Source organism: Colossoma macropomum, unplaced genomic scaffold, assembly GCF_904425465.1.
Source record: "Colossoma macropomum unplaced genomic scaffold, Colossoma_macropomum, whole genome shotgun sequence".
NCBI classification, from domain to species: Eukaryota; Metazoa; Chordata; class Actinopteri; order Characiformes; family Serrasalmidae; genus Colossoma; species Colossoma macropomum.
Window position 1 is genome coordinate 25,427,493 of NW_023494793.1, and position 26,639 is coordinate 25,454,131.

General features: G+C 39.7%; 1 protein-coding gene across 1 annotated transcript in view; it reads left to right on the top strand.

The window, feature by feature from the left end:
* Positions 1 to 11,298: 11,298 nt before the first annotated feature.
* The window catches only part of LOC118814074 (serine/threonine-protein kinase WNK2-like), a 78,456-nt gene continuing 63,115 nt past the window's right edge, over positions 11,299 to 26,639 (top strand). The window contains exon 1 of the mRNA XM_036579736.1: positions 11,299 to 12,006. Coding sequence (XP_036435629.1) covers positions 11,299 to 12,006 — 708 coding nt within the window. The remainder of the gene's footprint in view (positions 12,007 to 26,639) is intronic.

Genomic DNA, 26,639 nt, shown 5'->3' on the forward strand with positions numbered 1-26,639 from the left:
TTTTGATTTTGGCTCATCTGTATTGCAATTTTATGATGTAAAGTATGTGGGCCAGGCAAGTGCACTTGTGCTGTATTTGAGTGCTGCTGCTACAACTGTACCAAAATGTCATGGCATAATAGTGCATGACTCATAGCATTAAATAGCCTTTTTCCCTCTTACTTTCAATGTAGCACTTTATTTGCGTCATGTTATTTTAATAGGCAACAGATTTTTTATTTAAGAATTTAAAATACCAGTTTGACTTGTTAAAAAGAGCAAATAATGCTATTTATATTGTGACTTCAGACAATAGAAAGTACTGGAAAATGTATTTTGTGTTTCATGTGTTCATTTAGCCCACACAGTGTAATCTCTCAAGAGAGCTTTGCTAATCACTTCTCTTTCTACTTCACTCTGTCATTTCCTCTGTCCCTTTCCTGTCCTAATATGTTGTCTGGCCTTAGAACATCCTGTAGCAACATGAGGTAGATCTGTTTTCGTTGTTGTGCTTGTTAAACAGATATAGCCGTGCAGCAGCTGTACATGAACTGAATGGAAAAAAGAAGTGATTTAAAACATAAAGTGATTTGTTACATTTAACAAAAACTACCAAGCCATACCAAAAAGCTCCAAACCACACTGAGAGCAAAGTTAGCTTTTAACTAAGTTTCCGACCAGAAAATGTGTTTTATTATCTTCAGGATAAATCAAGCTTAGCAGGTATCACCGTAACTTGCTGTAATGAAAAGGGGTCACCGGAGAGAGGTATCCATCATTTCACACTCAAGAGAGATTCTGGGCTTGTTTGGGGGAGGTCTCATTATCACTGGTTTGCTTTCAAACACAAGAGTTGCACCTGAACTGTGGATCGATTGTACAATTCCGTATGTCGCATGTCCTCGAATACAAACACTCAAGTTGCAAAGAATAGCATTTTTTGGATATGTGGCATTTTACACGTACCATACTGAAACTTGAAAAGGGAAGGGGCACAATAAGTTGGAGCAGTCGCGTTACAAAACAAACCAATCCCAACATGTAGTGCTGGAAGCGGATAGCTTCCACACGCACAGCAGACTGCATCAGAGTTCGCTCGAAGCGAACCCCAGACCACCAATTTCAGGATGATCAGAGATTGGTCCTCTGGAGCACTCCTGGGCTTGAAAACAGTTTTTACATTTGACCTGATGTACCAAACTTACAGAGCAAGCAGTCCTGGGTCCAGAAGAACTCTACTGTAAAAGTCCCCTAAGGGTTTACTCACACTAGACAATTCGTACTGTGCCTGAACACATTTGACCCCTACAGTCCGGTTTGTTTGACTAGCACTCTGTACCATGCCCGGGAATTGTACACTGAACCAGGCCTGGGTCCACTTGAAGAGGTGGACTTGGTTCAGTTGGAATTGGGCCCGGTACGCAATCAGTGTGATTGCTAACTATGCCTGAGCACAGAACTTGAACATGCTGTCAATGATGCGATTGTCCCACTTTTCAATTAATTTGGGAGTATTTGGGTTAATAACGGGTCTGGTTCTCACTTTATTGAAGGATGTGAAGTGTAGTCGGCGAGTAAAACTATAGATGCCTCCCTCAACATCAGCTGTCTCCGTAAAATTCTTCTTTACATGCAGCACGATTAAATCGCTGCTTTGCATAATCGATAAATCTAATAAGGGGTGTGAGAGGGTCGCAGGTCAGCATGTCCAAATTGACTAAAAATAAGTCACAAAGTAAGGACAATCGTTATACACATTGTGTTGTGAGAGAGCACTTTTCTTCAATACAAATAGTCACATCATGATGATGTAAGCGCGCTTTGTCCAGAACGTTAAGCGCAATGAGGAATGGAGAGGGGTACAATCATGCTCGGGCACGGTACAAGGCAACCGGGCATAGTTGGAGTACGCTCTAAGAGGATCCTCTATCGCAGCCTGTTTTTTCTATGCGCACTGTAATCACGCTCAGAAGGTGTCATAGAGCAGCAGTAAAGCTCTGTTTTTAAGTGAAAGTGACCCACCTACGCCCATTTACAAATAATTTCTATATGAATACATCGCCAAAACATCATTCAACTCCCTCAAACCACATTGAGGTATTCATTAAGGAGTAGGAGTGCTGATCTAGAATCATTATTTGTGACAGTGACCATCATAAATATGGAGGAATCTGATCCAAAATCAGTCCTGCCTTGTGAATATCTGTCCTGGTGTTTTCTGAAATGGCTGCCAGTAGCAAAGTAGCAGCATACTGTTCTTTAAACCACACTGGCAGGTCTGCAATCTTAATGAAGCCATGGTTGTGGTTTGAAAGACGTTTTGAGGATGTATTTTTAGAGAAACGATTCAGGCTATTTGGGTTACTTTTGAGTTCTAGTGTTTGTTAGTGATGTTAGCCTCGTAACTCCAGTTCTAAACTAAAAAAAATAAATTTGGACTCCAGATGTCTTGGCTGATGATGTACACCTGGAGTAAGTGGAAAATTGGGTAAATTAGATTTCTCGCTGAACTATAAGTCAAGGGAAAACTTAGATAAAGTACATTAACTGTACTACCAGCTCAGATGGCCTAAACATATGAAGTTGATGATTCAGAATGCATTCCATGTCTCTCTTAGCGATGGCAACTCACCTTTACAGGGCAAAAAAAAGAATCTTATTGTATGAAGCTCATTTAAATGGTTCATGGAAAATGACTGCATTGATTAATTTGAGATTTTCATAATTTAGTGGAGTTTTGGTGGCAGATTTCTACTAATATGTATACAAATAAATAAAGAACAACAAGAGAGAAAAAAAATGTTTGCCACTGAATGGTGAAAAACACTCGTATGGTGGTGGCATTGTTGTGGCATTCTGACAAAAAAGGTCATATCATGTTTTTTGTATATAATACAAATAAAAACTAACAAAGTTATACAATTTTTTAAAAAAGTTCTACAAAGTAGTACTGCAAAAATAAAAATAAAACTGTTCTAACTGTACTGATGTTATAAAAGACATTGATTGGGAAGAAAGTAACAATTATGGTGAAAGTTAAGGCTCAGGGACAAAATTATTAAGTAAGACTTGAATGAAAAAAGCTACAAAGCCCTAGCAAAGACCCAAAATATCCATGTCAATAGAATTGGTTTAATAACATGGAAACAGAAAGTTCATGCAAAGGTGTGCCTTGCAAGTTTTCTTTCAAACTAGCGAGCAGTCACTCAAAAAGAGTTTCAGGATGACCTGAAAGCAGCAGGAGTAACAGTTACACAGAAAAACAAGCAATGAACTGCACCACAATCATTTTTTCCATACTCCTTGCAAAATTCCCTTTGGGAAAGCACAGAGCACGTCTAAAACTTGCACACATGCTTTTAGATGAATCAGGACTGTTTTAGAACAATGTACTCTCTTCAGACAAATGAAAAATAGAACTCTTTAGCAATAATTCAGCACACCATACACACAGTGAAGTACGAAGGTGGGAGCATCATGAGATGGGGCTGCAAACAGTACTGGGGACATTACATGTCATTGAAGGAAACATGAATGGAGCAGTATGTACTGGGAGATATTACAGGAGAATTTAATCTCATTGTCCAAGAAATGGGAGAACACAAAAAGCCCGAGCATACAGACAAAATGAAGTGGATATATGCACTGGAAGTATGTTAAATAACAAAGAAAAATGTGTTTGAATACTCCCATCAATGTTAACTAGTTCAGCTACCAACATTCTAACAAGCCATTGTGATAGAGATTTTATGAATGGAATCTGCCTTTCACTTGATATACACAATGCCCATATCAGGAAAACTGAATTTTCCTTGCTTTTTTCAATAAAGGAGTTTGATGTACTACATAAACATTGTAAAGGTTCCAAAGCATGCTGTTCGCTCCCCAGTCCATACTGTCTATATGTGGAAACTAAACTGTAAGAAAACACTTTCATTGTAAAGTAATAAGGTCTGCTGTTACTGCATATATCTACATAGATACCGTCAAAATGAAACACTGTTTAATTCAAAGGGACAAAGAGAGTTTGTAAATATAAAAAAATCATAATAATAAATATTCGTGTAACAATTTTAGGTGTGTAAAACCAAACAAACATTATACATGGGCTATAGTGTGGAAATGAAATGCAAGAAAAACAGAATATATGATAGAATTGAATATGGGCCCCTTAATACTTCACAGTTTTCAGAATGAAAATATCAACATTCTATCTTTGTCTTTCCTTGTGGTTAAATGCCATTTTTGACAAGGTGAAGGTGCTCAGGCCGGTCAGTCACAGACAAGTGTTAATTTGTAACCTGTCATCCTCGTACTGAAGCGCAATGGCATTCATGGGAAGAAATCACCCATAGTGATTCTGGTAAAATTTCATCACTTCAGAAGTACTGTGCTACTCATTATAAGTGAAATGGCTTAATGAGCCGTCAGCTGGATGACACATACTCTGACATGTGTATGGACAAGATTTAACCTATAGTTACCTTGTAGCCAAGGAAAGTTGATTGTTTCTCATTTAAGAAGAGAAAGTTGGCTTCGGTGTTGAGTTTGTATTCATCATTAAGGCTTGGAGTGTTGACAAAAGGTGTATTTATTATTTAGAAGCTAGGTCTAGATCTCATGTTTACCTTCCTCTTCATGTGTCCGTCATCTGATACCGGCCACTCTCTAGCACTTATTCATGGATTTACAGTTTTACCAACCCTATAAAAATAAGGGAAGATTATACAACTACAATGCTACCACTACAACAACTACAGCTCAACTAAGCAGCTAAAATTTCTAACAACTGTTAGTACATTTAAGGTCAGATGCAGGTCTCTTCCTCTCACACACGGTTTATTCTTTTGTCATATCATCGCTGTCAGAACACAATGTATCTCAATTTTTGTTCGTTTTTCATTTGCCCTTTACATTGTTTTAAAGTTTCATGATGAGCAGACCATTACAAAATTACTTAAATAAAATCTTGTTCCATTATATATCCTTGAAAGTTAAGAATGTTTATTGTTCCTCTCCTGTAAAATTATCTTTCTGGAGAAATTAAGTTTTGTTGCGGCAATGACGATATATAAAATTTCAACCGTGACCTACATTGTTAAAGTTCTTCTCTTTACTTCAATGTACTAAATAAAGCTATATTTTAAAAAATATTATTCATTGGTGTTCCTTAGTATCACAAAAAATAAAGCAAGAGCAACTCACATCATACAAAAGAAACCAGTGTCTTGAGTATAGTGGCATATCTAGGATCTTATGAGCCCCAGTGCAAAAAAACAAACAAAAAACAAACAAACAAACAAAAAAAAACAATACAAAACAGATATGTACACATTTTATAAGTTCGAATTGCACAGCAGGAGAGAGGAAAGTTTTAGCACACCACCAGCAGTGGGTGCTGCAGATGCCTGATTGGACATATCTGATGATCTAACTTAAAAGCAGCCTATGGAATCGTGTAACTGGTAATAAAGTACTGGTTTTTATCAAGGATGAAGAATATTGTGGATCAAGGCTATGGACAGTGCTTTAAACCCAGGGGCTACTTGTTCAAAGCTTGAGTGATGTATCCTTCAGTCATAGTTACTGCTGCCTGTGACTTACTGAAACCATTACATGACCCTAGTCCTCCCTCTTCTCCTGGAACATTAGCATTATAAATGCCTAGTAAACTTCATTGTTATGACTTCCACAATGACACCAGGATTTTATAACATTTCACAGTGGAATTCCATGAAGATAGTCTGAGTGTGTGAAGCATATGCAAAGGATAAAGGCCACAAACGTTATAACCTTATAACCTCATATCACTGATTTTGTTATAAATACTTCATAGTCAATTTACTATAAATTGTTATTTATCATATCAACACACTGTTTATGTATATTTTTAATGCATGAGTGAATTTATTGCCTGTCGTAGCTGTTCGAAGGAATCAAGAATGTTAAGAGTGTGCAAAGCTGCCTCAATGCAAAGGGTGGCTACTTGAAAGAGTCTAAAATATGTAATTCATATATCATATTTTGATATCAGTATTACTATAAATTACTATAAAATCTAGGAAACAATAAACCCTGCTAGAAAAACCAGACCAGCATAGGTGGTCACCAACAAAACCAGCATATGTTGTGTATGGATGCTGGTATGCTGGTCAACCTGCATAACCATGCTGGATGGCCAGCTAAACCAGAACCAGCCCAGCATTAAACAACACAGACCAGCTTAGACCAGCATGCAGCATGGTACTGAAATCAGAGTGGGCTGGAGAGTTATGGATGGAATTTCACATGTATAAAACTGCAACCTTTATGAATCTGTTAGCAAAAAGTTAGCCTACAAGGTACTAAAAGGATTGTCAAAGCAACTTCCAAACAGAGAGCTCCATATCAATGCTTCCAACACTAAATGGCTGCATGATTCTGCTGCAAAACTCAGAGAGTTGACTCTTCTCGCTCACAGGTTAGCATAATAGCATGGCTAGCTAGCTAATTGAAAGGGCTCCAAAAATGACGTACCTCTGAGGCATTGCCACTGTCTGTTTGCATGCGTAGTTCAGTGCTGTCCATTGCCATCAATTAGAAAATGTTGCACCTACAGTATTCCCTGTCTTGAAAAGCTGCACTCACTGCAGCAGTAGTGTTTTCGACTGGCAGAGGAAGCTATTGGGTTGCAGACGGCTCAGGAAAGGGGAGCTCTTATGAGCAGATGCATGCATCGGGTATTCTAACCGCTAAGTTTTCTGAAACATACATATAGTATACACAGATCAGGCATAACATTATGACCACCTCCTTGTTCCTACGCTCACTGTCCATTTTATCAGCTCACTTACTATGTAGGTGCACTTTAGTACTTCTACAATTACAGACTGTAGTCCATCTGTTTCTCTGCATACTTTGTTCGCCCCCTTTTACCCTGTTCTTCAGTGGTCAGGACCCCCATGGACCCTCACAAAGCAGGTTCTATTTGGGTGGTGGATCATTCTCAGCACTGCAGTAACACTGATGTGGTACTGATGCAGTGCTGCTGGAGTTTTTAAACACTGTTTCCACTATATAGTAAGTGGAGCTAATAAAATGGACAATGAGCGTAGAAACAAGGAGGTGGTCATAATGTTATGCCTGATCGGTGTATGCATTTTGTGGTGCTTGCTATATACCTTTGTAAGAGATGTTAAAGTCTAACTACACATGCAAAATTTAATCCTCATCCAAGATTTCTTTTGAAATCAAGGGTATTAATAGGGAGTTTGTCCCTGCCTTTGTGGTAGCGATAGCCTCTTCTGGAAAGGCTTTTCACTAGATGTTGGAACATTGCTGTGAGAATTTGCCTGAATTGAACCACAGGATCAGTAGTGAGGTCTAATGTTGGATGAATAGTTCTAGATCACAAGTGCCACTCCCACCCATCCCAAAGATATTGGATAGAGTTCCATCACTCCAGAGAAAACTTCCACTGCTCCACAACCCAATGCTGGCCTCTAGCTGAGGCTATTAGCTTTAGGTATGGTGATTTTAGGCTCATGTGGGGCTGCACCAGAGAGTCCCATTCTACTGACAGTGCTTTTCTGTGGAGATTATGCAAGGTGTGTGTGCAAGTAATCACTTGTATCAGCAAAGGGTGCACCTTAAAGCAGTAATAAGAAATGGTGTACGGATCACTTTTGGAGCTCACTCGAGGTGGTTCCTAACATACACATATAGCCTGATTTTGTTATGGTGATGTCATATCACTGTTTATGCTAGGTAGTCAGAAGGTCTATAAAGACAAAGAAAATACCTGAAACTTCATTAAGCAGTTGAAAATTGTAAAAGTATTTTTTTCTGTGTTCTTTAATAGCATTAGTGTCTTACAGACTCTTTAGACTTTTACAGTGGATGTCGGCCAACAAGTTCATGGATTAAAAACTCTTTGACCAACCCCTGCTGGAAAGCTGTTACAAATCCCAGACGGAAGGATTTTAGACTGATCTGCATAATAGTCCTGTTTAATAATCAGAGCCACTATGAGTTTGCATTTTGACAGACTAATTGCCCTGGATTGTTAACCTGATTTGTGCAATTGGATGCAATGAGTCCATTATGTACATAATAGTAGTACTTAAAGTCTGAGATCTGCAGATCTGCAACAGGTTGTTGGCCAGAAGATGTAAAATTGTAGGAATTTGTAATTTCCAAGTCCAAAAACAGGCATAAACAGGAATTCCAAGCTAATCTAAACTGGTTTATGCTTGTCTGGTGCTGGTTTAGCTGGACATCCTGTATGACCATGTTTATTGACCAGCATACCAGCGTCCAAAACACATCATATGCTGGATTTGCTGGTGACCAGCTATGAAGGTCTTGCAAGGACCTTGCATCATACTATTAGGTTTAGCTTCCAAATAAATTGTGATAATACTGGACAAATTGTGAAACTGAGTGAAAGTGCTTTGGATTTGCCCTATTGGCTTGGCATGAGAGAAGCTATTGGGTTCCCTATTGGCTTGGCATGAGAGAGAGAGAGAGAGAGAGAGAGAGAGAGAGAGAGAGAGAGAGAGAGATGCCAATGCCCTTGATCAAGTTTCACTTAAAAAAATGTGACTTTTGTCCATCTACTTTGTCCGTCTACTGTCGTCATGAGATGGCTTTCGCAGCATGAGAATACAGCACTGCTGTGTCTGATCTACTTGTACCAGCACAACACACACTAACACACCACCACCACGTCAGTGTTACTGCAGTGCTGAGAATGATCCACCACTCAAAAAATACCTGCTCTGTGGTGGTCCTGCGGGGGTCCTGACCATTAAAGAACAGGGTAAAAGGGGGCTTACAAAGTATGCAGAGAAACAGATGTACTACAGTCTGTAATTGTAGAACTACAGAGTGCTCCTATATGGTAAGTGGAGCTGATAAAATGGACAATGAGCGTAGAAACAAGGAGGTGGTTTTAATGTTATGGCTGATCAGTGTATATAAAAGTAAACAAAGGTAAACACAAAAGTTACACAAGCATGTAAAAAACACAATAGTTACGGCTGCTGGGCTAAATAGGAGCAAAAAAAGGAAAACATAAATGTCTGCAATTTGTCCATCTTTTTGTTTGGTTAAAAGAGCCCTACTGAAAAAACCCATAGACCCACAGAAACCATTAAGTGTTTCTGTTGGTTCCTGATAGTTTTATAATGTATTTAGGCTTTGAAATGGGTTGACATCACAGTGTAAAGGATCCTAATTCCTGATTCTAAATGCATTTGTTTGTTTCCTAGTGGGATCTGAAGGTGTTCTCCACCTTTTTTTAATTCCCAATAAAAAGCAAAACTATTCAGTTTTAATCCTAATGGTTTCTTGTGATCCTTTTTCAGCAGGAATGATCTGCACCTGTACAAGATATAGTCTGTTTAAACTTTGATTCTATGATCAGAAACACTGCAGTTAAAAGGACAGAAATAAATTCAGAAAAGTCGCAGTCCTTTGGGTCTATAGTGCGTTTTCTTCGTGATCATTCCCTCTTGGATCTCACCATTAAGACACGCGGTGATGGGGGCGTGGAGGAATCTGTGGAATGTACCATTTCCTTTTGCGAGTGGGCTGGGACGAAAACGAGTCCTTGTTTTGAACCGGTTCTTTTCAGTAAGTCGGTCAAGCCCCACCTGAATTTGGATCTGGATTTTTGTAGAATCTACTTAATGTTTCTTGTCATCGACTAAAGACGTCTAATTGATGCTCGTAAAACACCGCATTGTAGCACACCAAGAACAACTTCTTTGAATTCTTAGGGTAAACCGTAGATGTGTTTATGCTTCGTATGTTGCCAGTTTGGCTCCATTATTAAGTAGACGTAGAAAACATCGAAACTCATTCACTGACCTGAAACGTCATTGTACATGAAGGAGGACGGAAATAAAGGTGACTTGACTTACGAGTCGATAGATCATTAAATCGGACGTTCGATTCATTGAATCGGACAGTTCTGAAGAGTCGGTTCAATCAACTGAATCAATTCCCATCACCACTGCGCTACATCCACAGGTTCCATCGCTCATCTCCCGCCTCACCTCTGTTGTCAAACAGTGGTGAGGCTCGAGCGAAGCGTGCACTCCCATTGGCTGCTGTCGCCCGTCGTTGCCATGGGCGTGGAGGCGATGTCGCCTACTAAACGGGGGTTAGAGGAGAAGTCGGCTTTTTTGACGAACGCAGTAGCGTTAAATTTGGAAGGAAAACCGAGACACAAAAGAAGCATGGTGGTGTTTTGTTAATTGTCGAGTGCAGCTTTTGAAGGGAAAAAGTGCCGAAAATGCACGTTTAACCGCGGCTTCGACGCAGAGGATATCTTAATTCAAATATATCACGCGAAAAGCGTCCACAGGCAGAGCAAGCCGTCGTTTATTATTATTTTTTGAAGACGTTCACAAAAACGAGACGACTCCTTCACCTTTCCTCCTCAGTTTAAACAGGACCTGGAAATGAACTGCTTTGGCGAGGAAAAGAGCTAATGCGACACTTCTGCTCACAGCCGCGGCTAAGCTTTCAGAGGGTCGTTCACTTTGGCTGTAGCTAACGTGAGCTAGCTACCCGTAGCAAGCTAGCTATTTACATTACTGCAAAAGTGCGAGCAGCTCGAGTCAAAGAAGTGGACGGAGTAGAGCAGACAGCCTTTCTGCTGCTCAGCTGAACCTCATTAAGATGACTGCTTGAGCGTGTGGATTCCCGCCGGTTGTAAACTGGACGTCACCAGTAAGTTAACGAAGCGAGCTGTCGTGTTATTTTATCGAGTGTGTGTAAACTCTGTGCACCTGCCTAAAGAGAAACCTCAGCTCGCCTGTAAGTGCGGCAGGCTTTCGAGGTATCCTGCCGTTAATGTGTTCCCTAGCTGTATGCTAGGAAAACAGCTGCGTAACAACTGGTTTCAGCCGAAATTACATTATTTTGCAATTTCGTAGTTGATATTTAGGCTGTAGGCTATAATTCATGTTCCGCAGTCCAAGCTGTGGACGATAAAACCAGCTGCATACTTGTCTGCTCTGCCTTATTTGTGCAATATTTTTCTAGTTTGGCTGGAGTTCACCTGCCATAATTCATACCCTGCAGCCTGAAGCTGTCCTGTAATTGGTTTACTGTTCTATTGTTAAAATGTAGGTCATTTAGGATAAATGCTTTTCCTTTACAGCTCGAAGAGGGACGTGGGAGTGTGAAACCGAGCCCGCGTTGCCCCATGTTGACGACCTGCGTCTGCTGCAGCTCCACCGCGGCGAGCTCGGCCACGGCGCCGCCGCCTCCCCCACTGCACTGGAAGAAGCGGAACGAGCGTTTTTAAAGCGGCGCGGAGAGACCGGCATGGAGATCGGCGACGGGCTCGGAACCACTGCCGCTCCCGCGGCATCCAAGTGTCCCTCCGTGCCCGGTTCGCGGCGCGATCTGATTCTTAACGCGTGCGCTCCCGAGGTGGCGGACGGCGATGGCGGCTCGGGCTCGGCTAGCGAAGGCGCGGTGGTGCGCGGAGGCAGCGACCCGAGCGCTTCGAGCTACCGGCTGGGAGGAGGAGCACGGCACCAGCGCTTCATCCGCAGGAGCCTGTGGTTCGCCGACAGCGACGAGCAGACGTCCGAGCCGACCGAGGCCGAGTGCGTGAACGTGAGCGCGAGCGTAAGCCTGCGGAACTTGGTTGTGGACCGGAGCCGCAGGGCCATGCGCTCGAGCCTAAGGGAAGGCTCGAGCACCGAGAGTCAGGGACAAGGCGGGCAGAAGGACAGTGCTACGGAGAGCACGAGCGCGGACGAGGAGAGAGGGAGAGGAGCCGCCGCTGCCGCCGCCGCCGCCGCCACCACAGCCGAAGTAAACGGCGACTCGCCTGATGGGAGAGCGAGCGCGACGAAAAGCGCGAGCGAAGAGAACGAGGAGGAGGCCGAGATGAAGGCCGTGGCCACCTCACCCGGTGGCCGCTTTCTCAAGTTCGACATCGAGCTCGGGAGGGGCTCCTTCAAGACCGTCTACAAGGGCCTGGACACCGAGACGTGGGTGGAGGTGGCGTGGTGCGAGCTTCAGGTATGTAGAACAAAGTTAACTTGCTGCTTGGCTGTGGGTGGGCGTTTGAATGAATGCAGCTGCGTTAACATATGCGGTGTTTATTGCATATTACAGTGAGTCATTGCTTGAAATGCGTAGCCCCTTGTTAAGCTTATCACCCGCACAGTCTACGTACCTGAATAAAACAGGGCTACTGGATGAAGACAAATGGTGCAGGCTTTGGAAGCACTCTGATCATGCTGACTGGGGATTTCTAATAGGGGAATTGTTACTCAGTGTCAGTAAGGGCTCGAATTTGACAGTTGTTTAAAATGCATCATCAATAGCTCGTTGTCAAAAGATGTTGGTAATATGTCAGTAACTGCTCAGTTTAAAAGCAAACCTACAGCCTTAACATTTTAGGATAGCATTTTTAAATCCAGTGTACTTTAAATAACCATTTTGTATATAGTGGATTTGAAAAATGCAGCTAAACTCACACTGACGTCATTAAATCAACATTTCTTTATATTCATTTGCACTTATTTATGTTCAGCACACATGCTTGTCATATGGCAGGGGCTTTTTTACACAAAGGTTTTAAAACAAAAGTCCCTGAGGAAGGTGCAGGCTCTTGGGTATATGCTTATTGTCTCAGAGTAAAGTATACATTTTGCATGAAGGAATTTAATGCAGTACCAGCACTGCAGATGGGCATAACTGTACTTGGTCAAGTGAAAGGTTAATATCAGTTCCAAAATTGATTCAAGGTTCTGAATGAATATATTTCTATTGCTGTGGTTAAGGCCTCCTTGGATGGTTTGATTGATTTTTGCTCACCCTGCCCAGATTATGTGAAGTAAATGAAACCCACCATTTAGCCTGTGTCATAGGGGAACAGAACATGATTGCTGTTGTTAGTCAGAGAGTTGATAAACATTCATTATGATTTCATATTGATGGTTAAGTAGTTCCCAGTAAGCTGACTGTAATAATTTAACAGGCTTGAACTGTTTGTCAATGGAAGAAGTTAAAGAGGCCTGTAAATTGAAGGGGTAAAAGATTAGTTAATGAATTATAGATTTTGTGTCACCATAGTTTGCATAGTTTTGAGCATATTACAAGCTTACTGTACTCTAATCTTGATGAAGCAAAACTAAACGCATATATTAAATGCACAGTATTACCAAATGACTGACTATGCTCAGGGTTAGACTTACAATAATACTGTAGGCTGTAAAGATCAACTCAGTGGTGTTTACCAGTACAAAGATATCATTGTTTTGTGTCACATGCCTAAGTAGAACAGTGAGTGAGTAGTTGAGGATAACAAAGTTCCTCATACCTGGAACGTTTTGTTACAGTTCAGTAGGTAAATTACCCTCCTCACTTTAGGTTGGGATCAGTTACATAGCTTTAATAATAAATTAAGTAAATAAATTAAACATGTTAATGTTAATGAATTGTATTACTGCCAAACCCGAGCACTGGTGAGAGTCCATGTGCTTCTGCAGTTAATCACAATAAACTCCTCCCTCTCTCTCTCTCTCTCTCTCTCACACACTCTCACACACACACACACACACACACACACACACACACACTCGCACTCACTCATCCTTACGCTCCCTGTTTCTGTGGCTTACAGTTGGCAAACCTTAAAGGGAAGCATCCGATAGGTGAATTGCATGCTGGGATCTCAGTGTGTTCACTGACACTCAGTGGAGGGTGCTTAGAGTGTATTTAAGGTTACTGCCCACAGTGACAGCAGTGTGTGGGGGTTTTGGATTCTTTGTTGAGCTTTGTGGCTTGATTTTTAAAGAACTTCTGTTGGTAGAAGAAAGGCAAAGCAGGTTTGATTTGTAATGCAGTAGGTAGTATAGGGGCAGTGTTAGGTGTTTAGACTTGCAGCTGGGTGTCGGCAGGTAGATTTATAGGAATTCTCTAGTGTTCTTCAACCTAAACTTGATCTGCTGCATTGTAGCATAAAATTGATTGCCATGGACCGTGATGTGTCCCTGTACTCAGTAAAAGGACAGAAAAACAATTAATTTCAAACACACTTATAATAGAAGCCAACAGACAAGTATCCGTCAAAAATCTATAGCCAGCGTAAGTCTGTCTGTTAATAATTATGAACTTTCAGTTTTGGCACAACGTTCCACCATTTCTTAGTCTAATCATTCAGGCTAATTTACTGCCGCTGATGTTCTCGCTGTGGGTTTGTTTTCAGCAGTTCTGTGGGAGTTTTTCCCTACCTTGACGAAGGAAGGAACGCTAAGAGACTATTGTAATTGACTGAGAGGCATGTCAGTAACTTTGCATGGTCAATTGTCAGTACTGCAGTGACACTGACATGGCAGTTGCATATTTCGTGTGGCAGCAGATGAGCTGCTGTCTCTGACTTTACATCTACAAGGTGGTCCAACAAGGAAGGTGTGTCTAGAGTGGACAGTAGGTGGACACAGTGTTTAAAAGGTCCAGCAACACTGCTGTGTCTTATCTGTTTGTACCAGTGCAGCGCATACTACCATGGTGCCACCATGGTGCCACCTTGGTACACCACCCAGATATTTGGTCAGCTGTGTTCTGGTGGGGTTCCTTACCACTGATGAACATGGTAAAGAAAGGCCAGCAAATTATGCATAGAAGCAGGAGGACTACATTCTATAATTGTAGAACTACAAAGTGCACCTATATGGTAAGTGGAGCTGATCAAATTGACAATGAATTTAGGTGCAATTTCAATTTATTATACACTAATAAATTGAGTGTGTATATTTGATACGCTTTCAAATGTTGCACAAGGAAGTGGGTCCATTCTGGGGTGTTATATATCGATCATCAGAATTCCAAGGTAAGAGTTGTCACACAGTTGCTTATATTTTAAGGACAGAGGCCAACATCTTTTCTGTGGAAATTCTTGCAAAAATTTCCACAGAAAAGTTTAAATCTTTCTGATAAGACAATCTGGAAGTTTCTTCAGCACACACAGTCTGTTGGGGGGGTGTGCTATTATATGTATTGTCCTGTTGCTCTACTGGTAGTATGGAAAGGTACAAATAGGATCATTTTATTCGTCTTTGAGAATTTATCTGTCTGTCTGTAACAAAATCTCATTAGTAAATTTGCCTGGCCGGAGCCTAATCGCAAAGTATAACACATTTACATGTGGATATAATAGTCAGTGTGTCAGGTTTGTAATATAATGTAAATGATTGACAGACAAGTAAACAACTGTTCGTCCACTACTGTTGGTTTAAAATGGGGGTCATTTATTTAACTTCATCTTTATGTCTTTGTAATCAGTTCCTATTTTATAGATGGGTTTATCTTTCAAGTTGAGCAGTGTTTTTGAACTGTATGCATGAGGGCACAATAAGCTGTTGGTTTTTGTTATTATTTAAGTACAGCAGAATCAATTCTCATACATGTTGACTACGTGGTTAGTGTTTCTCCAATGTAGGTCAACAAAAAAAATATAGGGTGCAGCTAGTGCTGGGCGATTAAACGATAACGATAATTATCGCAATATAACTTTTCCTCAATAGAGCGATACGACATGTTCGATATAATACACCATTCTCACACTTCCACGTTCAGCGAAAGCCTTGGTGACGTTTTCTACTGCAAGGAAAGCGACACTACTCTGCTGTCACCAGGAGAGGGCGCACTTCTGAGTTTTTCTGCATGATTAGAGAGGGAGGAGGCCACGAGTAAAAAAAGGGTCGCCAAATATACTTTAGCAACGGCTGAAACGTGGTGTTATACATTCCCTGTTTGAGTGGAGCGACCGGCGATCTGTTCTCCTGTGACTGAGTGTGAGTGATGAGGTCAGTGGTGTAACTATACTCTCCTACAGCGAACTCACCTCTTCCCTAACATCCTAACAAGCTTTAGCAGCGTTAAATCACAATCACAATCCTCACAACTAAAGCGCTGTTACAGCGCTCAGACAGTCATATTTAAGTAGTAGTGCATTCCCGAGCAACGAACGTGAAAGAAAGAAGTGGGTTCCTGTAAATTACAGCCCTGATTTAAACGAAAGTAAACTGAGGAAGCTGTGAGGCATTGAAGAGCGGGAGAGCGCTTTCTTTCCAGGCTAGCTGTTTTTAGCAGCTGGCTAACTTGAAGCAGCGCTCCGTCACTCACACAGCACGGCGAATTGATGATACTGTAGATCAAACACGACACAAAAGCACCGCTTTAAGTTTAAACGTACCTAAAAAGAGGACTCTGTCTGTCTGGTGTTAGATATTTTGCGGTTCACCACTTAAACTACTACGATAGTATAGAGAAATCCAGTCGTCGCTAGCTGGTGTCTGAATACTGTGATATCATTTGTAACGGGGTAGCCGAGCGCTCGTCACCAGCTACAAATAATCTGTTTTCTTTCGGAAATTATGACTATTACAAAATAGCCATGCTTTTCCAGCTGGTAAAAACAGCTCACCAGACACTTTCTCCCACTCTCCCATGACAGATTTGTGAAATGTTCCACTGTTTGGTGAGTGTTTGTCATGTTCCGACCATAAAGGATAATTTAAAACAGTAATTAATCACCCAGGAGCAAAAATCAGCCTTCAGTCTTGAAAGAAATAATGATTTGACATTTATCGCTGTACGTATCGATATCGAACGATATGAATTTTGTTTATCATGACAACATTTTTGGCCATATCGCCCAGCTCTAGGTGCAGCTAAACAATAGTAGTGTTTGAAGAAGATGATGGTAAAACTACGGTGATCCATGATGTTGAAAGCAAACATCTGCAAGTGATATGCGGACAACTACTTTATCTTTTTGTTTTATGAGGAACTCTCATGTGGTTGTGCAGAATTATAGAGAAGGACATGGTGGATGTTGATGGCTTTCCAGATACACTGATGGACATTGAGATAAAGCTTGTTTGGAGTCATGGCATTTATGTTTTACTTTGGGTTAGTAATGAATGGTAAATATAACTTTAGAACTTGTACATTCCAATCACTTTGTAACTTTTTAGTTTTGGTCATGTAATCAGCATCATTCTAATTGTCTGCCGCGGAATTTAAACAAAGCCAGATTCCTGCATAGGGCATGTTTTAATACGGTTTCAGGCTGCTTCTTTAAATACACGCTTATGCTTGGCCCCACTTATTAATACTATGTTCCGCAGTCCATACAAAGAACATTTTGTAATATCTCAGTGCATTAATACGGAATTCGGTTCATATGTGCACACATTACTGTGCGTGTGTCAAGTATTTTACAATTGCTTCAAATGTCACTTAGCCAGTAATTTCAGAACTTGCTGAGTTGTCAGTCTGAATAAGAGTGATGTTTGTGAGTCAGTTATTTTTCTTGTGATGGAATTATGAACTTGGCTATCCATTACCAGCTAATCTGACTATGAAAGCACATTGCTAAAGAAAGGTTTTAAAAGGTTCATGTTTTGAATTTACCTTTATATCATCACAGCTATCTAGGTAAGCAAAAATCTGGTCAGACTCATCTGCCTCCTTGTCTGACATTACATTACAGTACATCTGTCTCATGGCATTTTTGGACATGTAGTGTTAAAAGGAATCTATAAATGTGTTAACCTATTTGTTACAAACTGAAAATTATAGTATTTTGACTAAAAAACTGTGCTTAAAAACAATGTTTCCATTTCATGATTTACCGTATTTAAGGGTAATATTGAGAATTTGTATTTGAATATTTATTCGGAAATATTAATTCGTATTTGAAGCCTGTAAAATGCTGTTCTAGCCAGCTGAAAAAGTTTGTAATTTGAAAATATGAAATGAATATCATAATGGTGTTGTGATTGCTGATCTGCCTGTGTTGTTGATTTTGATTGAGCTCTTTAGTACTCGTGTCAGACTACACACTGCTACCCGTGTGCCACTTTGTTAAATCAAGAGATTCAGGAAACAATAATGCGGATGGGGATTATGATTTAGCAGCTCCCGGTAATTTTTTTTATCTATTTATTATTTTGGGGATAAATTTGGGTACAGTAGCCCTGTGTGCTTTATAGTAATCATGAAAGCTTGCTAGTGGCATATGGTGAGTGTAATGGCTCTGGTCTTGTTCTCCCCTGGGATTCAGTGTTTTTCTGATGAGCAGGAATACTGGGGCCTCGAGGCATAATCTGTGTACCTTAGTTACCAAGAATAGGATGCCCAGAAATTACTGTGGTATAATTAAAATTTCTGACTGCATACATATATTTTCAAATTTAACCACTTTGTGTTAATAACCCTGTTTTTGTAGGTTAACGGTGGCTCATTATTCTGGGATGTCCCTTTTTAATAAGAAACATTGTTAACAACCGAAGTAAATCTGAAATATTTTTATTCTGCAAAATAGTAGAAACAAAACTGAGTGTGTATGGACAAACATATGTCTTTATTGCTTTCTAACACAAGCCCTACAGGTCTGACAAATACAGTACTATATGTCTGAATTTTTACATGAATGCAACTGCTGCGCCATTTAAAGTGAAACAGGAAATTTGAATAAAAAGCCAACTTCCCCTTTATTGAATTTCTTAATTCAGGGCTGATTTGTAGCATTTTATAAAAATAATAACATATGCCTAAGGTAACGTGCAACAACTATGAATGCAAAATTACATAGAAACTAGCAGTATGACAAGTAGGGCTGTAGTCGAGTCCAAGACGAGTCCAATACCATGACCAGTTGACATTCTAAATAAGGCAGGGTCCAAATGAGAGTGACATTGGGTCAGTGCCAAAACCCAAAAAATCAAGTACTCTTCAAGTTCAAGCTTTAGCTAGTCTTTATCTTCTTCCAGTACAAACTGAAATTTAAAAGGAAAGATTTTCTTTTTGCAAAATAAAACTGTATGTAGAACATAAAATTGAAAGTTTCTTTACAGCCAGTGCCCGCTCTAAATGAATGCAACCAATGCCCCGCTCTATATGAATGCAACCCATGCCCCGCCCTAAACCGATGCAACCCATGCCCCGCCCTAAACCGATGCAACCCATGCCCCGCCCTAAACCGATGCAACCCATGCCCTGCCCTAAACCGATGTAACCAATGCCTCGCTCTAAACCGATGCAACCAATGCCCCGCTCTAAATGAATGCAACGAATAAATGAATCAACCCAGTGCCCTCTTTTAATGAATGTGACCAGTGCCCACTTTGAGTAAATCCATCCAGTGCCCACTCTACTTTGATGCAACTAATGCTCACTCTAAATGAATGCAGGTTCAGTGCTGTTCAATTAAAATTTGGAAACATGCTTTTGAAACTACTGTATACCCAGCCTTCCTGCTTATCATAACTAACCAATTTAACTTAAATTGCAAACACTGTTAGCTAGCTAGTTATGTGCAAATGTGTTCCTTTGAGTATATTTAGCAACAGTCTGTTAGCAAAATGGTAGGCTAAACATAAGTTATGTGAGGCTTAAAAATAAGGTAAAAACCCATTTACAAGAAACAGACCTACTGTATGAACAAATGTTCGGTAAAGCTTCCTCAGTTCTGACAGCTATAGCTTATCTGGCTATAAAATCTCCACTAGAGACCTCTGCAAATGAATGCTTTAATTTAGGGTTGGGCAATATGGTAAAAATATTATAACATCACATTTTTAATAAATTGTAACAGAAAAATTGGAACCTGTTGTCACATATTTTAGAAAAAAGAAAAAAAAACAAAAACATACTAGTAATTAGGGGTTTGAATCTCTAGACACCTTTCGATTTGATTACGAGTCAGAGGACTGCGATGCGATTATAAAACGATTATCGATGCATCTCGATGCATCTTTTTATTTTTTCTATACATCATTTCTATTTTCTTACTGTCTGAGGACTTGGTAGTTTTAAAGCAAAGTATTTGTAATGATCCATAATGAATTTACTTCCAATATCTTTTATTAATAAATCAAATGGAAGTGATGTGGCAAGTGAACTAGAAGGCTCTCATTCACTGCCTTTTGAGCACATGAGACGCTGCTGCCACTCGTCTGCGATAAAATGCGCAGTTACGGTGAAATAAGATCCAGTGGCAATGGATGTGCGCACAGCGCGTTACAGCCGTCCTACCCGTTTTTAGTGACTTTATAACTTTGTTTTTGGTCTCGTTGTAGAGAATAGGGGTGGGGGGGTCGCTGTGTCATCAAAATATCTTTGAGACGGGACGCGTGCAGCATAGCGCAAAAGCCCTGTTTCGCAACGACTGAGAACTGCCGTGCAGACTGCAGGTCACCTAGCAACGATGCGTTATTCGCATTTATAAGCAGCGCAGTTGGTTTCCTGGTACGTTAAATCTGCAACGAGAGACTGTCAAACAGTAAAAAGTTGCTAAGATGAAGTTGATTCTCTTTGAATTTTCTCATTCCACCTTAAATGGCGCCACATTTACATTCGGCTCCTCAGTCAGAATTTAAGGTGGAACGGGAAAATTCGAACAAGAAGCTGAAGAATGAGAAGCGACTTCAGCCTCGTAAGACAGCTGAATGTTGAGAGACATTTTACAAGAAACTGATCTAACGTTACTTCTGATGAAAAGTTTTCTGGCGGAGATGGGAGCAAAGCGGCTATAGATCTAAGTAAATCTGTGGTTTCGTTTATGTTGTTTAGCCTGTACTAGGACATTAACAAATACTGAGACATACTGGACATTAAATGTTGTGGTTCCCAAGGTGGTCTGATGTTTGTTGAAAGGACAAAATGGCTCTTCTTAACATTTGTGCTGTGACTCCTGACCTGGCTTTAATGCAGAGGCTGCCGGTCGGATTTCTCACTCATCCAGTAGTGTTTTTGTTGTGTGCCGTCACAGAATGTCTGGGTGCTGCACTTACCCACTTCCAAGTTCCGCCTTTTGCGTCCAACAACATTACGTTAGAAATTAAATATTTAGAAAATCGATTTTTGACATTTGTGAATTGATTCAGAATCGTTCACGTCGGCATCACGATGCATCTAAGAATCGATTTTTTCCCGTACCTCTACTAGTAATATATAACAATATGATTTTATATGAAACTGTTTACATTTCTGTCAAATTACAGCATTTGAGTTTAGCTCTGTTTGGTGCTGATATGATCCAAAGGCCCTAAAGCACTGCTCTGGTTTACTCCGGCCCAGTTTAATCCTGGAGCTGCTTGAGTGTGAGTCAGCGTGCGCTGGTGAAGTTAAAAGAAAGGAAATATTTTTACATGGTAGTTGGACTCTGTCAAGACCAGAAAATAAATTTGGACAGTTTTGTTTAATGTTGTAGTAGGTAGGGGCTTGAGTTGACCTAAGATCATTTCTGCATCAGCTTGGATGTGTGTGCAGTTGTGTATTGGAACAAATTTGGCCAAAAGCAATGCCTCTAGCTAAAGGCTCTGGGCTGCACACCATTCAAACACACACACACATACATGGCTGAAGAATAAACTGTGCACGTGTGTGTGTGTGCGTGTGTGTGTGTGTGTGTGTGTGTGTGTGTGTGTGTGATTTTTGGAATGGTCTCACACACAGATGGCTTTGTTTTTTGGAATGCTAATTTATGTGTAAATGCTTGGGCTGTCTGTCTGTCTGTCTCCTCCCCCTCCACATGATGATTGATGTAGTAATACTTAAAATCGTTCTTTAATATTGACAAACAGTTCACTGCGCCATAAATGCTAAGGAACTTGCTTGCAAACAAGATAAAAAATGAACCACAAAACCAGAAAGACAAAAAGCAAACAATATGTGTATATAAAACCATAATGTAAACAATTTAAAACACTTAAATATATGAAGAAAAATAGTAGACAGATAATAGGTGGTTTCACAAGCTGGCTGAAAACTGTTTAAAGTGGCAGGAAAGTGATACGTACACAGCCTTGTATCTTTTTCCCTTTTGTTTGTTTTTCAAAACCTTTTTTTGCTGCACATTGCTGTATATAATGCCAGGATTGATCTCATAACTGCTTGGTTTGGTACTTAAAAAATTTTTTTTAGTAATATTTTTTTAAGTGTCTGTGAAGAAAATGAATGGGATTTTTTTACTTCTCAAACTAGAGCTGCTGAAAAGACTGAGCGATAATTTATTAAAACTCCTCCCTATGTAACACGTCAGTGGGCAAGTGATCATGTTTATGAGGAAAATAATCCTGTAGGATGCACATGGTCGGGGGATGGATTAAATGAAATGCTTGATAGCAATATGGACAAACACTACTGTAAAAAACAAAGTGCAAATAAAGAAGCTGAACAGATAAACAGTTGGTAATTGGTTGACGAGTATCGAGCGGATTTGCATATTCCGTCTCACACAGCAATCAGATTTCAGACTAACTGGAGATGCATTTGACTACTAAGTGTAATCGCATTTGCCTAAAATCTTATCAGGATTCAATCCAGATTCTACTCACATGAAGTGACCAGGTGTAAATTGGGTCATGTTTTGACGAATCCTTCTTGGGGATGTCACTTCATGTTCATTCACAGATTCAGTCGACAAATGTCTGCATAGACGAGAAGCTGTTTTTCTGGCCACTTTTCAGCCATGTATTGAGCTACAAGGTCAGTTCAGGTTGATGATATGAAATGATATGAAACATAGCACCCAAATCAAAGGGCATGGAAAACCACAATAATGGCTTAAATGAAATTGCTATTGATGTAGCCATATTACTGGTTATAGCAAACAGAAAAAAGCAGGAACTGTCTGCTTTGACGTCTGTTTTCGATTAAGATTTTTCGTGTTTGATGAAAGCATACAAACTTTGTCACTGGTCACATCTTTTTAGATCCCCCCTTACACCCCACCCACATAAAGTGTGAAAACTCATTTTCAGATGCTTTTTGTGTTAATCTTTTCCTGTTGGACCTCTATGCTGTAATCTTCTCTCTTTTGTTTCTTTTCTATTTTGAAGTGTAATGGTATTTGGTTTTAGGTTTTGGATTACGCTCATTAGGTGCTATGAAGGTAAAATCATTTGCTACAGATTGGAATAAAATTTACACTGAATAACAAAACTGAACTATAACTATCTTTTAGATTATTCATGTTAAATGTAGGCCTGAGTCTGGTAACTGTTAGGAGTTCCTGCGGTAACAGCCCCCATTTACGGTTTCTCATATTTGATCATTGTCGTGATAAATTGTTACAATACTCTTTTCTGAGCATATCATGAATATAGTCAGTGTTTAAAGAACACTTACTAACTGCATGTTTCATTACAAAAAGAGCGATTTTATAGTAATTTTTGTATCTGACACAACAGGTTTTACTTTGTTCCTCCTATCGTGAAGAAATATCATGATGCATACTGTGTTGTGAAGTATCACGATATAATATTTTTGTCATATCACCCACCTCTAAGTATACTACAACCATAACTTTTACTGAAGTGCACTGTTAGTATGTTTATAATTATAATTCCAAGTTTATAATTTCTTGGAGAAACCGCACTGACCAATTAATCTGTGCCCAGACACCTAAGCTTGCTCTAGAAGAGAGGAGTGGAAGAAGGGAGCACATATTGAATGACTTGGCAGTATTTGAAGATGAATGCAAAATGTAGTGATGTACTGACATATAAAGAGAAGTCAAGTGGTTTAGACTTGTGTTTTTGTTTTCTTGTCAGATTTTGGAGCAGCATCCGCATACTTTTCAAGGCATGTCTTATACAGATGTGTTGGAGAGTTTGATGGAGGTGTTGATAGCTGGGACTTGTTTGGACGGTTGCATACTACTTGTGTTTCTGTATATACCTAAGAATTTCAACATGCTCTGTCAAAATCAAAATGGCTCCACACTTTGACCTACTTTTGAGAAGCAACCATGTGGTGCCCCCTCCCACTTGTGCTCTCATCGCTTGTAAATGCGCATTTTTGAGCCTCTGTTTTTTCCTTATTTTGAGAGACTTAAATAGATTCTGTTCTTCTTATTCTCCTGTTTGTCAAACCCAATTTCAGTGAAGCTTCTCTTACTTATTTGGTGAATAATTAGTCATTAAGTCGGTCATCATTTATATAAATCGAGACCTGTTTTTAATACCCATTAGAGGCATAAAGGTCATGGTTGTACCTTTTTGAAAGATGGGTTCAGGTTGACCTTAGCATTTCTCAACTGCCGTAATTTTTTTGGTTATACGAATGTTATCACCTGGACATATTTTAGATTTGAGCATGCCAATGTTGTGACTGCTATGGCTGTTTATATTGAAATTCTCATAGGCTTGACCATTGTTAAAAGAGAAAAACACAAATCTTTGAAATCTAAATATATATTTTTTTAATAGCAGTTGTATTTTTCATGGAGAAAGTAATGTTTAAAGTATGCCAATTATACATTTAATACTAAAGTCAGTTAAGTGCAATTTAGTAGATTACAGAATGAATATTCAGTTACCTTATGTCACATTCGTAGCCTGGTATACAATATTTTACCTGTTTACTTTTGATGAAGCTAAAACATTATCTTACATATTAGTCGCTTGTGTAAACTGCAAACCTGTTCCTTTACTGGGCAAGCTATGTGAGTCTGCTATTAAATGAGCATGATCCATATTAAATGAGCATGATCCATAAAAACCGCGAAGTTGTTCAGCTTATGTATGCAGCTAAGCCTTTTGTGTGTTTACACAATCAAACAGGATGGAAACCAGTCATACTAGAATGCTAAAACCGGAAGTTTTAGTGTGATAGTTTGTGGGAGTATTCTTTTGTTTACAAGTTTGTGTGTGGTTCTGCATGTGCCTACTGGTTCTTCTGTAGAATTGTGTGTGTCTTTTCTCCCTCATCTCCTGTTCCTTCTTAAATGGTTTATTTTTGAAGATGTTGAATTAAAATAATGCTAATAGCTTTTTCATAGCCTTTTTTATCTTCAGGTATCATAATATACTTTGCACCATATCCTCCACCCTTAAACCACACCAGAAGAGATTACAGTCACACATACACACAAAGTACATGTCCAGTTTTCCACTGGTTACCTCCCAGAGGTAAAGACAACTACTTACACCAGATTATGGTGCAGGAGAAGTACAGCTGGGTGACTGACAGAGAAGTAAGAGCCTAAGAGTCTGAGGATCAACAGAGAGAAATGGAGATTAAAGGAATATTCCAGTAAGGGCTGCAAAAACTATTTTAATACTCAATTATTTGTGTGATTGAATCATCAAACTACTAATAAATCAGTTCAAATCTGAAGAGGTGTTACAATAAAAATGTTTTTGTTCTGACCAACTAAGGTACTGTTAATTACTTAACGTTAATCAGTAGTTAGTAATCATGTAGTCGTTTAACATTTTAATGTGCTAGTTCAGTAGACGAGCGACGTGTGAATTGGTTTACAGGATGAGCGTAAGTTTTTCCACATGAAAACTATGTTTACAAAATGTGTTGCATTTAAAGATGACTGTGTTGTATTTTAAGCTAATTAACCAGTTACCAGTATGTAGTTATCTAGCTAATGTATGTAACCCTGACAGTGCAAACTGCTTAATGGTCTATAGTTTTTTGAAGTAGCTGCTAAGTATTTGAAATTAACAGAAACTGATGCATCTTCGAATATTCCAGTGACTAGCATTAGTAACACTATTGACACGATGAACTTTAGTGATGTTTGTGTGGGTAATGTTAGCTCATTCTGGTAAACTATTTACAATGTGAACTGCGCATCCTCAGGAAGTAGTTTACTGACTTCTGCTGCTTCGGAATTGACACCAGCATTTTTTATTTTTCAGTGATAGAAGGGAACATTGTGCTTCTGTGGAAAGCCTATGTTGTATGTGACTACTTTTATCAATTTTAAAAAAATGCTCTGACTTCTTTTTTAACTTTCAGCAGAAATTCATCACTACTCTTTCACTACCTGCTCACACAGGTATGATACTATAAGTGAATTGTTGCCCTCTTCAGGTGTAGTGGTTAAATCATTTGGACATAAGTTTGAATATGTAAATGAAAAATCTTTGTTGAATGTTATGTCTGCATTATCAATGGTGTTAAATAATTATTTCATCTCTAATGTCAGCATTTTTTCCTAATCTGTCCAGCCTAATCTGTCTGCCACATCTGTAGCATACGGCTGGCTAACAAAGACATTTCTTTCCCACTAATTATAAAAGAGAAAATGTATCTTAGCTGTTAAGTGTGTTTAGAGTCAACAGACTTTCTGTTCTTTTATTAAGTATAGGAAAACGTCAGATTTATTGTCTGGCATAAGCTGGCGATGCTGCAGATAGTGATTAGGTTGAAAATGATGTAGCGTTCATTTAAATGTATTTGGAAAGAACAGAATAGAAAGATGTTGAGATGCAGCTACACAAAGGAACACAGACAGGGACCCAGAGAGTGTGTAACACAGTGGCAGATGGGCCTTGTTAACACATGGTGCAGCCAACACTTCCAGCTAGTATGTGCATAGATCCCCAACTATTCCCACCCATCCCTTCTGTTTGTCTTTTCAAAGTTAATATCTTTATGGCCACACTTGTGGACTTCCTTTAGCTTTAACCATGTTTGTTTGCCCCAAATAACCCCTTGGTTCTCTCCGGAAATGATGCCACTGCCTTATCAATCACGTCACTCCATCCCTCAGTGCTAAGGACTAATCTCAGAACAGGACAGAACATTACAACATAGTCAGAGCTAAATCTGCTGGAACTCTAGAAATGCCAGAAATCTGAAAAGTGCAGCCTAAAGCAGTACTAAGCTCACAT